Raw genomic sequence first — 16,399 nt, forward strand, 5'->3', positions numbered from 1 at the left:
AAAATTCAATTAATTTATTTTAAACAATACAGTTGTTATCATCATCACCTTTGTTCCCAGTTTAGTCAATAAGTTACCTTAGTTTGACCAGTTGCTTCTAGATTTTCTCATAAAAAAAGAGTCTTTCTAGAAATCCTAGTGACTGCCTTTTAGGAAAGGCAATCCATTTTAATTAACATAGGAACATAAAATCCAGGCAGCGTGACTACCAACAGCAGATGAAGCAACTTAGTTCTTTTTCTTGTCAAAGGTGTGTGTTATGGTGGTTTTTGTTTCCTCTTGGATTTTAAGATCAGCCAAATGCAACTGTGCATCAAAGCGAGATTTGTACTGTAACTTACCTCAAGTCATCACAATTAGGAAATGTGCTTTCTCAGAATCACTCAATTTGCACGTGGCCAGGAGCACATCCTGGGGAAGTATTCTGTGCTTAACCTATTCTTAAGAGTTTCCTCTAGCTGTTCATAGAGAAAAGAACACTGAACCAGATTGGACTTTTGAAATGACACAGTAGGACTCTTGTTGAAAACAGAGTTTCCATTATTTTAGCCTCAGGACAAATTTTATTTCTTCAGATCTGTACAAGCTCTCCTTGCTCAAATGTCTCAGGTAAATGCAGACTCATGGATGCAAAACATAGCTGCTAGGAACAAAAAAGAAACATAACTCATCTGTCCTAAATCTACTGTGAACTCAGCATGTAACGCAACAGCTACAATCATTCAGACAAACAACTTCAGCTGCCACAGACCAAACTTCCCCAAAACAATAAGAATTTGCAAGTAAGCCCCAGACATCAAGCTGCAAAACTTTCTTCTTAAAGCATAATTTAATCTCTCTCATGTCTGAATTACTGCATAGATGATAAAAGTTCCTGTGTCCAAAGTAGAATCATTTACAGGCATGGCAGCCTCTTCACTGAGAGGGGAAAGAGAGCTACACCTACACCTACGCATTTGTCTCTCATTTCAATTAACTACTTAATTCATAAGAAGTTGGGGAAAAAAAGCAGAAATAGCAACTGCACGCATTCAACTTTCATTCACAAGGGAAAATCCAGCTTTATAAAAAAGAATCTAGACCTCTTCTGTACATGACCAAACGTAGAAGAACAATCTAAGGAAGAAATGCTTCAGGGTTAGAAGTTGCATCTTGCCTAGTAAGTACATTTACATTTGTACTGATTGAAGGTTAGTGACTGTATGTTTGATTTTACATTTCTACCTACTTACTTTCCCAAAACCTGTTAAGGGATATGTAACCAGACATGAATCAAACTGTACCCACCAGCTGCACTTGGTAATTTCAAGTCACAGAAGGCTGACAGCATTGCTACTGGTAATAATCACACCCAGCCATCATTTCTGTCTACGTCTAAGCAAATGTGGAAACCTGTAAAGCCTTACTGAGGGAAAAACAGGATGGCTGTACTTTACTACTGTAAATAAAGGAAGAAAAGCTTGACAAATACACTCTGCTCCCTGCTTTCTAGTTGTCCAGAAGCAGAGAGGAGGCAGGAAAGCTGTGATTTTTCCCACAGCTCAGGTTATAGATAAACTCTGCTCACAGGAACTGTGTACTATTTCTAAGTAGATTACATTTCCTTTCCAAAGTTACAACACAAATATTCCAGTACAAGAAAAGATTTTTATACAAAAAGTGTTTGGACTACATTGCTAAGACAGGTTTCCTTCAAGCAGTTGTTTGAAAGTCTTTTTCTCTCCTTCTTCCCCTTTTTATTTATTTTCCTTTTTTTTTTTTCTATTTTTATTTTATTTTATTTTCCTCTTCTAGGAAGAATTTCTGATCTGGTAAATTTCACAGGAAAAAAAACCAAAACATTTCTAACAATATTTTCTATAAGAATTGTGTTTGAGTTGCATGTGCGTGCACACACACTTCCATCATCACTTTTTAGGTGTAGGAGACCACATAGAAGGCAAAGAGAACTGACCAATTCATAGTAAAGGTAAGGAAAGAGATTTAAGCAAGTTATTTGTCCTCATTGCAAGAGAACAGGAACATGCTTAAGGTCAGTTTCTACACCTCTAAGATTGACTTCTTCAATGTCTTAAATGTCGCTCAAGCCAAATGTGCAACACTGGCCCAAACTAAGTACTCTTTCAAAATTGTGTAGGAAGTATAGGCAGTCTGTCAGGGCATCGCTGACAGAATTAAGTCATTTTATCAGACAAAAAAGTGTAACATTTGGCTATCAGAAGATTAATTGCATACAAATGACTGATGTTGCATTACAGTAGTCAAAGTACTGTAGAAGGTGGAAGTACTGTGGCTTTGCTCCTGTAGTCAGACATGTAAAGTATGTGTAGTTAAATCTACTCTGGTAACTAAGTTGCTAGAAGAAGCAGTCAGAGAACAGTGAGGAGAGAGGGAAAAATGAAGCAAAAATGGGTAAAAGTAACAATCACAGTGAGTTTTAGAATGCTTGCTTTTAAATGAAACCCTAGACCTGAGCCAGATGACTTTAGTGTGTTTTAAACGGGGCCATTAGAGTGGGACACATCCCATTCATTCTTGTTTCTAAAAACAAACACTGAAAATCTCAATGCTTATGTTATCTACACCCACCATGCTTGGATGATGAGCCTGTGATTCACAGAACTGAGGAGATCTGTGAGGTGGGAGATTAGCAGGGGGAAAAGAGGAGACATTATCAAGGACTGGAGGCAGGAGAAAGGACATTTGCAGGTGTCACTCAAAAGTAAGAAGCAGTATACATTATATATCGTATACATTAACACCTCTCTCACTATGTACATGCACAAAAAGACCCACAATATTCTCTTTAAAGATATCATATTCTTTGTGGATATTCCTCTAGGCATGCTCTTTTTTTTATCTTGAAAATTAACAGTTGTCATTATTACATTTTTAATTCTATCAATATATAGAGAAGGCAAATACAGTAGTCAATCTTTTATTATTGAATATTTTCACTGGAATGCAACAATCCAGAATTCTGTGCTCCTCTGTTAAATAGTCTCCCCTAAACACCCACAGGCATTAATCACACAATATCAGCACCGTTAGCAGATCAACATCAACTCCTCATCCATCTCAGGCCTAAGTCCCACTGACATCTGGAACAGCTGTTTAGGTTCTCCAACTGTATTACAAGGTAGGCACACACTTCCTATTGCACTACACAGTCCTCATCACTAGTGTGGCCTTCAGCTCACAGACAGCTGTTTATGAGATGCAGACCTGGGCACTTGGCACTCTCTTCTATTTTCTGAGGAGGGAAGCCCATGAACATGGGCAGGAAGGTGATGTGGTAACCTCCAGCAGGCACCTCCTCTGAGCCAGCGAGAAACCTGGTCTTCTGGCAGCCCTGCCAAGTACATCTTCGCTGTAGTACATACATACGCACATGTACAAACACACCCAAGCAAGAATAGCCTGCATGTGTCAGCCTCTGTTTATAGAGCAGGGGTAGCAGAATGCCAATAAATGAGATATTCTTTTCTGTTTACTGTTAAGAGTTGGAAAAGCGTTCAAGATCAATGGATGGAACATGCCAATTCAAAAGCAACAAACAGCAACTGAATAGTAAACAGGATGATTAAAACACATAGTTCTGCCATTAAAAAAAAAGAAATAAAAGCACATATCAACTTTTATCTACTTGCAGCAAAGCTGTCCTATTCTGAAAGCTTCTAGTGAAACCAGAATAAAACCTGGTCAGTTTATTGTCCTTTTTGTTTCTCTGATGATAGAATTGGCCAAGGAAGAGTTAGCCTTCTAAGTCAACTCTTCATTGAGTAGAAGTAGAGGTAGGTGAACCACATACAGCCTCCTTTGCTCAGTGGCCTAAGGAAGACGTTTACAACTATTCCAGTTGAACTAGAAATCTAAAAATGCAGACTAGCCTCCAGAAAATATAGCTCTAAAACAAGCTGAAATTGCCTTGCTATCAACTTTATCCAAATCCAGAGTGTATCCAAAAAGAAGATTTTAACAAGCATGAATCTACTACAAAAGCCACTCAGCTGTTTTGATGTTGCTTATCCTCTCCAAATAAGATCATCACCAGGACTACTTAATTATCAACCTTAAGTCTGCTATCCTATCCTTCCCCTCCACCCACTCTTCTAAAAAAAATAAAATAAATGCATGTTACTTCCAACAATGAAAAGCTATGGATAATACGTGCATTGAAATATCATCTTTCTTTAGTAAGACACTGTAAGATTCATTAGCTACAGAGTCGGTCTTTGTTTTCCACTTGGCTGGCATTAGGCAGGCAAGGTTAATTATGATCACACTGCATCCCATTCTCTAGGCTGACACAGCTGCGCAGTCTTCCCTATTATTATAGAGCATACATACTGTACTGAGGTTGAATACTGTGCAGATTAAAAAACACAGCTCCTGCCAAAGGTCTTCTACAAGCTTATTCAAACAACACATCAGAAACAAAGAACAAGAGTGTCCTGAGCCACCACACGTTTCCACAGTTTGACCTGAAGTAACTTCACGAGGAAAGCAAAGTTCTTTTTGGCAGATACGTGCCTGTCACTGCTGTCCGGATGGGTCTCCAAGAAGGGAGGAACCACACTTCCTTGAATTTAATTGCATAATGAATGGATTCTTCATAGCGTTTATGGGAACTGTCATCTGCCATTGACTAACCCATTCCATCAATATTAGGTTTAGGGAGTATTTTTTTTCTTTCAGTTTGTGAAAGAGAAGGCCACTATTAGTCATACATGGAGACAGACCAGAATACAGTACCCAATGCTCCACCTGCATGAGCCAGATACACATTCCAGGTATTGAGGTTTCATTTATTACCTTTGATACTCCTGCTTAAGTTTTTTGACTGCATTTACATATCCCTCTTCTCATACTTCATGGTAATAACTTCCAAGGTGAAATGAGATAAGTAATTACCATCTCTTTCAGTGTACAGACATGAAGACTGAACAGGCCGTTGCTAATCTAGAATACGTTCTTCCCAGTAAACAGGCAGAGGAGCTGTGAAGTTCCACATGTTGATGTAAATTACCACAAACAGACTGAACATCTTCTACGTTGTTTTCCAATAACATTCTTGGTACTGGTTTTGTTGTGTACTTTGCCATTTATGTACAAGCATGTCAAATGAACACATTCTCTAAATCTCCCCTCATATTTATCTGGATAAATCACACTTGAGTGCTTAATGTCATGAAGAAGTGACTGGCTCAGTGGGAGAGACATGAATACTGGGCTTCTTTAACCTTGACCTTAGTGAGGCCATCAGAACTACCCCTCCAAGTATCTTTGCAAACATGGGGACATATGGGTTAGATCAGTAGGCTCCAGCAAGGTCAGAAAGAGGCTGAATTGTAAGACCAAGCAATCTGTGGTTCAAGCAACAGCAAGTCACTAACAGCATTCCTCAGGGGCCAGTACTGAGGCTGACACTGTGTAACATTGTCAGCAGGGCCAGAGTTGCCATTCAAAGGGGCCTTGACAAGCTGAAGGAATTTCTCAACCAAAGGATCATGACATTTGACAAATGCAAATACAAAGTCCTCCTCCTGGAACGGAACCACCTCATATTGGGATTATCAATCCAATTATTTCATGTTTGCACAGGCTGCAAATTGACTACCTAGGTTTCAGGTCTGCAAGCTATGAGTTGCAGGGAGCTGGAGGGGTGTGCACAGGGACAAAAAGACAAACATGAACCAGCAGAGTGCTCTTGCAGCAGAAAACGTAACTTCTGTGCTTGGCTGCATCAACAAGAACATTAGCCAGCAGCATGAGGGAAATTATAAACTCACTAGTGCTGATGGGGGAAAATTATGTGTATAGTACCATATCTAGCTATAGGCTCCTCAGTGCAAGAGGAACACTGTTAGACCAAAGAAAGTTCAGTAGAGAGCCATTGAGATTATTAGAACACTGAAGAATGCCTGAGGAGAAGCTGATGAAGGTTGGCTTGGGTGACCTGAATGATGTTACAGCTACAACTTTCCACTAACTAAAGGAAGATATATTAATGTCTCTGAACCTCTAGGTGGAGGCTGGGGGAGCAAAATCTATCCTAGAGTAAGAGAAGTACAAATAAAAGACCCCTCACGAGACTGAATGCATATAAGTCAATGGGACTGGATGATATGCATCCCGGGGTTCTGAGGAAACACTGATTTATTGCCAATCCACTATTTGAAAAGTCATGGCTGTTGGGCAAGGAAAACATCACATTGTTTTTAAAATGGAGAAAGGAATGTCCTGGGAATCACAGGCTGGTGAGCCCTCACAGTGCCTGGGAAGATCTTCCTGGAAGCTATTTTAAGGCACGTGCAAGACAAGAAGGTGATCTGAGACCAAGCTGGTGGCCTTCTGTGTTGTAAGCCCTGCCCACGGCAGGGAATTAGATGATTTTTAACATCACTTCCAACCAAAGCCATTCCATGATTATAGAGAGATGGACCCAGACCCTTCTTACAGGTGCACGGCAAAAAGACACAACAAAGCAAATTCTAATTAGATAGTAGAAGAGTCATTTTTACATCAAAGGTAAATAAGTACTGGATCAGGTACTCAGAGATCCTATAGAATCTCTATCCTAGCAGTCTCCATTCGAATGGAGAATGCCCTGAGCATCATAACTAAGTTAGCCCACAAGGGCCAACTTAAGGTAGTTGGCCTCAAGGCCTAAATTACCCTATGATCTGCCTGGAGTGTGTGTGACTTGTGGCATAAAGAACACCCAGCTATTCCTGTAGAAGAACTACATGCAGTCATCTCTGGAAGTGGTGATACGTAGGGCAGTGGAGGCCTGCCTATCTGGGCTTCAAGGATAGATCCTAAACCCTTGCAGAGCTCCAGGTTCACTCAAGCCAAAGGTAAATTAATAATAACAAAAATATAATTAAAATACCCAGGTTTTCACTGCACATTCATCATAATTCAAATCTAAATGACAGTATATAATACTAGATTAATCTGTCACAAAACTTTCTCTTAGTATGAGCAAGCGAAGTGAAAGATCATGATTCAGTTCCATCCTCTACCATATTTCACAGGGTTCTAAATGAAAATTCCTTAACAGATATGAGAATCTTTTTATTGCTTAAAAAAGTTCAGTACTTCTATTTTCTCCCCTTCATCTTTTTTCCATTGTCACTCTGCCTTACCTGACGCTGAGAACGTTTCTACTGTCCACCTATTCCATTCAGAGGAATACAGCAGGTGTGCAAGAAGTGCACAGAGTAACTGGTAATCTCTTTGGGAATCATGAAGATATGCTGACAGAGCAAGAGAGAGCCCACATGATTCTCCTCCCTCCCACAAGTTTGGCAAAGCAGAAGGCAACATACTGAAGCCTGAACCAAGTCTCAGGGCACCACTCATTCACATCAAGAGGTGATGCATTTCCAGTTTGTTTTCATGCTAATTAAAGTCAGACAAGTTAAACACTTCGTGTTATCTGCTTTCAGATGTCTAGATATGAAGGAGCCAAAATTTCAGTCTCAGGTTGAATGAGGATTTTTTTGTCCCAGCAGAAAGATAAGCCAACAGAGATTGTGCCAGAAAAGTCAGAATCAAGTTATATCTTTAAAAAAATAATAAGAAGTTACCTAAGTCCCCTCAAGGTAGGGATACAAAGATGTAGATAATTAGTTTGTACATGAGGAACTGTACAGACTTCTTGTGTGAATAAACATAATCCGATACAATTCTGCCTTTGACAAAAGCAAGGACACCACAATGTAACTAACTTTAAGATTCTCTGTCTTGTTTGAGCCTTCCCATAAAAAGACTGCCTTAGAAATGAGTGCAGACGTGCACAGAGACAAAAATCACATGTCCATAGCTACCTGACAGCTGTTTGCTACCCTGCTGAAACAGACCAGACTCTTTTCAACCAGAAGTTACAATAACACAAGGAAGGATGTGCAGAAATAAACTGCTAGCACTCCTCACTGTTACCTACCTAGAAGAATATAGGTTTGAAACAAAACAAACTTCAAATACTTTAAATCTAGAAATAAGAAGTGGGATTAGAGGACGAGACGGTTCCAAGGAATGATCTGGTTTTACACCTCACGTTTGTCTTTTTGAATTGATCTCCTTAGCCTTTTTTTTCCCCCCTTTTTCCTCAAAGTTAGAGCAAGTGTTTATTAAATATGTTAATAGAGATATTAGAAAGGTTAGTATTTAAAGAACACAAAAAGCTTTAACCCCCAAATAAAGCATTGCAATGAAGCACCAATCACAGAGGGGAAAAAAAGAATAAGTTATAATACGTAAGATCTGAAAGGTGGTTACTGAGTGAGATTTCTCCTGCCTGGGTCAAGACTGAAATCCTAAATCTTCACTCTCTGTTCTATATGGTACTTGATACCCTTTTTCCTTTCAGTCCCTTTTTACTCTGGTTATAGATAAGGCCAAGAGAGAGGGTGTTCTGAACATAAATCACAGGTGAGAAGGCACACACCTCCTCACAGCCCCACCTGGGACTTAGCCCATGGGATACATATGCTTCAAGCTCCTGAACGACAGCCCTGCTTCTGAAATCGCCACTCGTTACTTTCTACTCGGAACAGAGATGGGTGTTGGAAGGACTTCCACCTAAGTTGCAGCGCCGGAGTGACATCAGAGCTGGCTGCTCAGGCTCAAGCAAGAGGCGGAGGGAACTCAGGAGAGACCGAAGCAGACAGCACCCGGCCAGCGGTTAGAGCAGGACCCCGCGGCTCCATCCCCAACAAAGCAAACCCAGCCGGCTCTTCCCCGCAGCACCCACCTTCCACCGAGCGGCCGATGCTGTGCAGGTGGGTGATGGCCGGGTGGGCGGCGTGCACCTCCTTCAGGTACGCCTCCAGCTCCTCGCTGTGGTGGTACTTGTAGTCCAGCGCGGCCACCAGAGAGACCAGGCACAGGACGCCCACCGCCTCCTGGAAAGAAGCAGACGAATCAGATACCCGTGACCCCGCTGAGGACTCGTCACCGCCCGGCTCTGACTCCCACCCTTCCTACCCCAGCGCCCGTCCTCATGCTGCCACCGCTCCTCACAACTGCAGCCGGAGCGCCGGGTGGGGGCCGCCATCCCCGCCGCCCGGCCTCGCCCTGCCCCTGACTGACGCCGGCTCCATCCACTCAGGTCCCCCCGGCCCGCCCAGGGGCTGAGGGAGGACCGGGGAAGGGGAGGGGGGAGCTCCCTTACCCGCCCCGCCGGCGGCTCTCACCTGAGCGGCGGGCGGCTCCTGTCAGCGCGGGGGTGGCGTGGCCTCATCGTGTTCTTCAGAGTGAATCTGCCACCTCCTCTTCCTCCCCTTCCGTGACCCACAGTTTTGCCCCTCATTTTGGTCCCCATGAGGTTTAGGAGGGGTTGAAACGCGCCTGATGCGTGTGGAGTGAGTCCTAAGAGAATACAGGCTTCCAAATCTGACAAAATCCCTGCTCGGCAGCTTTTGTTTAAAATTAGTTTTTAATAGGCTTAGAATTACTTGGATTATATCTACAAAATGAAGTGCTTCTCTTGTTGCTTTTTTGTGCTAACCACATATGCTGTTGTTGGGATTCACCGCAGACACGTTTTCATCACCTTTTATTGTCTTCTTTAGGATTCAAAAAGGACTGAGAGGAAAAAAAAAATGAAGTTCCTGCATCGAAAGATGAGACTTCATCAAGATTTCTTCTAAAATACACTGTAGCTATAGCTGTGTGCTGGAATACAAGTGTTCATGTGTTCTGAAGAACTTTGGTGAGCAAGGCTAAGGGCAGTTTTCTTCACAGCTCACAGCAGGATGCTCTCTGCCACCTTCTGATTTTAGAAAAGCAAGTCTGTGTGATCCAATCCAAAACTGCAGATCCTGTATTCTGCATAGAAGGCTCTGATAAACAAAAAGGTTGTTCTTATTATTTTTTAACCCAGAAGCTTTAAGCAAAACATCAAAGTGTATTTTGGTGCAAGCATCTATATCCCAATGTAACAAAAGCATGTACACCCAAAAATAGTGGTAAGAGATCTGTGTTCAGACATCTTAAATAGCCTTAGTTCGTGGGAAGAACTACCTTGTGCTGTATGACAAGGGAAATATACAGTGTTTAAGGCTACGTGGCATGGGAGAGAAGCTGTTGGGTTACACTGAATGTGTTCAGAGAAGCAGGAGGCAGAAGACAAGTACGTAGGTCTCACGTTTCAACATGTGAGACTTGAATGTGTGTGTATATACATATATAGGCACCTTGAAGGATGATCTGGTGACACTATTTGAGTAAGCAGGAAAGAAAGTATATTTCACTGGTAATCCCACATATACACACTTGGAAACTATCCCGCTGTAATCACGTGGAATCAGAGAACTATGACTCTGAGTAGGGTGTTGGCAGCATTGTGCAATGACAGGGGGCTGTAAAAATTAATCTCAGAGAAATGACTAAAAACACCTTTGATAATTGCACAGCACTATCTCCTTTTGAAATCACACCGCTCTTTACTGTATTTAACACAGTCATGGTTAAATGAGAGGGCTGCAGGTTTTAGGAATTTCAAAAACACTTCAAAATGATGGATGGTTTCCACGCCAGGAGTGTGCAAGAAAAGACAAGTCATTCTTTGGGGTGTTATATGAGTTATGTATAACAGAGTCCGTTTTTGTTTGTTTATTTGTTTTCAGCCTGCACTGTAACAGGAAGTACAAAGCTTGAAGATACCTGTTGCTCTTGAGAAGGGCTGTTTAATCTGAGCTTGGAAATGATATACCAATTTATAAGGTCGTTGTTAAGAGTCAGAGCTAAAGACCAAATACTGTGTAAAACTGTCAGTGATGAATCTCCTGTTGTCAAAATCAGGCACCACGTGTGTCAAGGCTGAAACTGACAGAAGTATCGCTCCCAGCACTGCAATGGAAAATGATCCCTATGATGAAGCAAGGTAAATGAAGCTTTATTGCTGTAAAGAGTATTAACTACTCTCCTCTTGGAAACGTCCAGGATCATCCAGTGAAATGTATTTGACAAGCAACTATTAAGACAAGCACCTGAGCATGAGTTTTGTAGGAAGAAAATACAATTTTTGAAGTGAAATTCTCACCTGTGAATCTCAGCAGTTACTTGGAAGTAGGTGGAAGTAGTGCAACGATATGAGTAGCTGTGTTGCCCTCTAGTGACACGTTAAGAAAATCCTGCCACAAGCAACAGGTAGGAAAAATTCCTCATGCGCTGTAGGACCCACTATAGAAATACACTTAAAAGGGTCTCAGCAGTTAAAAATTCTGGAAGCTTTGTGGTTTTTGAGAGCCAGTCACAAAACAAATCCTGGTTTTTGTAATCTTGCTCAGTGTTTTGTCATCTGTCACACAGGATTTCATCACTTTCCAAAGATTGGTAAGAAAAATTAGTGTCACACACTATGATGGAAGCTTCAAAATATTTTTGGTGAGAAATAAAAGAAGCCACTAACAAGATTATTATTATTTATTTTTTTTAAGGGTTGCTCCTGCTTTTAAAGCTTTCTCATCTGGAATAATGTCTTAGGCTTACAGACTGGAGCTTCAGGTTCTTTGAGCCTGAGTCTAGGTAGCAACAAGAACCTCATGATTAGATCTGTGGTGTGGGAAAAACAAGAGATAAAGTCTTTCTCAAGTGAGAAGGATCAGATGGGTGAGTTCAGTACAAGTGATGACACAGAAGCACGAACTTTGTACAACTTCTCAGTCCTGAATTAGTATAAACCCAGATACCAATCAATGGAATAAACTGTGATGAAGCCCTTCTGGAATACAACACCCACGGTGCTGAATTAACAGGCTGCTTCTTCGCCTGGCAAAAGTAATTTTCCCTGTATGAAAAAGAACAAAAGCACCAGAAGTCACTCAAGCATTCACCAGCTTATTAGTTGTCTCTACTATGCAGACAGTTCTGAGCTGAGGCTTGCATACTTGGTTCATAAATCTCCTTCCCTCCATCCCAGCACAAGGATTACCCCTGGAGAAGAAAGGGATACCCTGCTGTGTCTGGTAATCTACAATTAGAAAATTATCCCAAGGGGGACTGTTAGCAGCTGGTATCGTTTAAAGCTGTCCAGACAAGCGCTGAATTAGCTGGAGAATCTGGAACCACAACTAGCTGCTTAACAAGCCTTTCAATTCTCCAATCTTGCAAAGAGCAGAATCTGCATACGGCAGAGATTTTGAGCTACTGTATGACAACACACACTGTCATGTGCTGTGGTAGAACAGGTCAGTTCTGCTCCACAGTAGGTTAAAGCATTTATTTGTTTAGATACAGAAAGCGTGGGAACATGACCCTGTTCAAGGCAGTGTTCTTTGGTGTTATGTTTTGGGTATTGAAGTGCACTTGTAAAATGTTTTGGATTTATCTTTCTCCTCTCAAACTGGCTTATTATACTTGCCCTTTCACTAATGCACAAAATTAAGCCTAATTTGAAAATAGATTAGTTCCGGAATGGCAGAATTTAATTTAGCCACTGTAGGATATTGGGTCCCTTGATAGCTAAGTACATGGGGCTAACAATGAGGAAAGCCAGGAGGGTTTAGTGGGAAGTTTGGTGGGCTGGAAACTACTGGATTTCTGGGAACTGAATAGGAAAAGGAAGGGAAGATATAGGGGTTTTGAGGAGGTGAGAAGACTGAAGCCTGGGTGAGAAGGTGGAAGTATTATGGACACTGTTGTCCAGATAAAGCAATTGGGAGGATTCAGTGGGAATGTTTCATGGAGAAAGGAACTGAGACGAGTCTTCCTGCTCACCAACATCCTGCTAATCTGAGTACAGGATAATTAAACTTGAGGGATTTAAGATGTTGACATAGCACCCTGTCAGGTCTCCTAATTTGTATATGAAATGCATTGCAGTTAATACCATGGAAATTACAGAGATTCTCCTTAGATAATTTCTTGCTGATATTAAGCAATACTTTTGAGAAATCTGAGTTCCGTCCCAACAGCTGGACCAATTTCAGCTTTCAACATGTGGAAATAACACTTTTTGGAAAAGACTTTCTTCATTTTTGCTAACCATCTTCAAATCCAAATATCTTCCTAATTGCCATTGTCATGAAGAATGCAACACTCTTACTCTTGTTAATAGCTAGCCTGTCTCTTTAAAGCAAAATTCCCTCGGGCCACTTAATCAACGTATCTGTTTCAAGTAAACAATGGTGCCGTTTCCTGAACAATAAATTAGGACATTTTTAGAAAACTTTGTTGTGTAATAAAATAATCCAAACTTCCATTTCTCTGCACTGAATTATGCAAAATGGGCCTCTACACAGACGACCAATTAAACAACATGCGCTGCAATCTCCTATCAATATAGCAGCATTCTGAATTTTTATTTTTTCCTTTGGAGGAGAGAAATGAAAAGGGAGCTTTCTAGATATCAATATCCATGGATTTACCATTCAGCAGTTAAGGAATGAATGTTTAGTGATGCAGTAAACAAGCATGCAACTTGCTTGACCTCTTTGAAAACAGCTGGCGAGCCTTTCTTGGATTAATCTGTACTTGCTGTGTACTGGTTAGACTGTTGTTTATTAAACCATATGGTTCTGTGAGGCTCCGTTTCTCCAGAGGCAAGGGTGTGGTGTCATAGTCAGATTCAACTAACCCAAAACTAAACTGACACTGAGAAAGTCATAACAGCACCCAGACCTGCTGCTTACTATTTCCTAGTGTACGTATGCAAGCAGCCATGTGGGCAGCTGGAACAGGGAACTGATTGAAGGTAATCCAGCAAACAGACATAAACGAAGTCCAAAAATTGTCTTCATTTTCACCTGGCTCAGCTGCTGGTCCATCCCTTATAAGCACTGGCCTTGGCTGAGGGAACAGAAAGGGTAGGTGGCCAGAGAGGAGAAAGAATATGTTTCTTGGGAAAGACCTACCTTGGATCAGCTAGTGCCAATCATGCATCTGCAACTCAGACGGGATATTCAAAGTGAACTGCTGGCAAGAGTTAGGTAGATATGTGATAGCATAGACCAAGAGAGAGATTCTTAAGAGCAGTGGGATATTCTCAGAAGAGAAAGACTCATGTCCCCTGACTGTCTCCTCAGTTCTGGTAATGGCACATTCCTGAGAGATAAGAAATCCTGTAACTTTTCACTGCTAGGAGTATAAGCACAATATTCCTGAACCTAACCATAGATTAATTAGTGTTTATCTAGCCAACTAAATAAAAATAAAAGAGAGACGATGCTATTTCCAATGTAGAAAGCTCTGTTTGTCTTATGCTGTTTCTTATTCTGCATAGAAAAGGATAATCATTGGCTAGTTCCTTCAAATAAATAAGTCTTCCAAGGCAGACTATTTAGACAGAAAACTTATTTAGGTTATCTTGACACAATTTATGGTTGCAAACTCAATAGCCTGCACAATAAGCACTGAAAATAATAACTTATATTCCCAAATGTTTTCAAATCCAGGGAGAAAAGCTGCCCCCAAGATGGGTATGGTGGCTGGTGAAAGAACAGCTTTTCACAAGCAAGATACCTGCCAGAAAATAGCTCATAGTCTTCAGACGTTGACTGTGGTTTATTGGAGTTCATGCATAATTTCATTGGAAAAAAACAGTGCTTTAAAAAAAAAATGTTACTGACACCAGAGATGCTTCTTTTTCTAGTTCACATTTTATGGAATGACTTAGAAAGCTTTGATGCCGTGCAAGAAAGACATAGCAAGCCTTAATTTTTGTCTTGGTTAATTGAATCTTTATATGATTAAGCTTCTTTTGGTATCACTTAGAAGTATTTTTAAGTGATTTCTCAATTTAGAATGCTTTCTACTTCAAAGTAAATCACGTAAGAATAATTATTTTGCTATTCTTTACTTCCCTAGGGGTAACCACTCAGTAGTTTTCCCTGTACAGTCAAATCCATGCTTAGAGAAGGTGTACAAGACAAGGGACACTCTTTCATTCTGGACATATCCTTGGGATAGATGTGTCACAACAAAACAAGCAGCCTTAAGCATGGTTAAGGCTTAAGTAAACTGAAGAAAATTCTGGTTTTTACTTTATCTGTAATAGTTTTAATTAGTGGACCAAATTTAAAGAAGAGTCCAAGTTGGCAGAACTTGCATCTCCTTCTGATTCTACAGTGTAAGCTACATAAATGTAAACTTCTACTTTGGACTTGTTATGGTTCCTTACAATTCATATTTCATGATATTGTTCTTCTAAATTTGGCCTTATTAGTCTAAATGTATCCAGAAAACCATACTCTGAAACTTCCTCGTGAAGTTTAGTTGGGTGCTCACTGTACTAGATCATTTTATCAGGCTAATTTCTTTGCCTAATTATATTTCTTTTACCTACATGTGAGAAAAGGAAACACAAAAAATACTGAATTAATTATTGTGTAACTTCATAGGTATTATTGTTTATAAAAAGATCTGAATTTATATCTTCCTCTCCAGTCAGTGCTGTCCAAATTAATCTTTGTATTCTAGGTACTTTTTACTAGATCTAGAATTACAAAAAGAAGATCTTTATCTGTTGTTCAGCTTAATATAGTTAGAAGCACAAAGGAATAATTTGAAATACAATAGTTTAGCTTCTCCCTTAGAAACATCATCTATTTGAGTTAACAAATGTTTTTCTAATGTCTCTTACTATATATGGGATTGAGGTCATTGAAGACAATACATCGCGTGTCGATTTCTGTTTATGTAGTAATCCTATTCCTGATACATAGACTATAGAATTCCTGCTACACAGAATAGAATTCTATATGCATAGAAATGGGAAAAACCCAACATTGTTAAAGTGGCAAAATCCAGCATTTAAAAACTAAGAAATAAATGGCAGAGTAAAGACTACTACCACAACAATTACTTTCATGCTTTGTATCTGTATTATGATAGTTGTTATACAAACTTGATATTGTTTTTCATGCCCAAGTACCCTGTTCTGGTCAGAGTACACAGTAAGTAACGCCTCTTGTTGAACAGCTATTCAGTGTTTTGTTTCAATATTCATTTTTCAGTGGGTGGCCTGTTTTCATGTCAGAGATCAGTCAGTTTGAGGTCTTGCGGGTGTTCCCTTTATAAGTGGAGACCAGTGATGGAATCAAACATTTTGTTAATACAATTGCTTTCATTTAGAAAGAATGAAAGTAATGGATTTGTACTTTGCTGAGCTCAGTAGAGTTAAATAAGAAACATTTTCTTTGCTTATGTTTTCAAGAGACATTAATTCTTCTGTCCTTACAACTGGAGATCCTTTACGCAGGAATCTCTTCTGACCAACTTAGTATACATTAGTAATTGACCTGTTTAAAACATGACTGTGTTTATCCTATTTCATATTCAGCGTGAGCTAAAAAAAACATTTCCTTTAAGTGATACCGATACATTTCCTTAAATTATTAATTTAACTTCAGTAAGCCACTATTTTAACCACACACACACGCACACAGAT

The 16,399-nt window shown here is 40.2% G+C and overlaps 1 protein-coding gene across 1 annotated transcript in view; it reads right to left on the minus strand.

Annotated features, from left to right (window-relative positions):
• Positions 1 to 9,099, minus strand: part of CPM (carboxypeptidase M) — a 30,536-nt gene extending 21,437 nt beyond the window's left edge. Inside the window, exons 1-2 of the mRNA XM_015856241.2 lie at positions 8,995 to 9,099; positions 8,762 to 8,912 (exon numbers count right to left, since the gene is read on the minus strand). Coding sequence (XP_015711727.1) covers positions 8,762 to 8,912; positions 8,995 to 9,012 — 169 coding nt within the window. The 5' untranslated portion in view covers positions 9,013 to 9,099. The remainder of the gene's footprint in view (positions 1 to 8,761; positions 8,913 to 8,994) is intronic.
• Between the last annotated feature and the right edge of the window lie 7,300 nt (positions 9,100 to 16,399).

The sequence above is a fragment of the Coturnix japonica genome, chromosome 1, assembly GCF_001577835.2.
Source record: "Coturnix japonica isolate 7356 chromosome 1, Coturnix japonica 2.1, whole genome shotgun sequence".
In the NCBI taxonomy this organism is placed as follows: domain Eukaryota; kingdom Metazoa; phylum Chordata; class Aves; order Galliformes; family Phasianidae; genus Coturnix; species Coturnix japonica.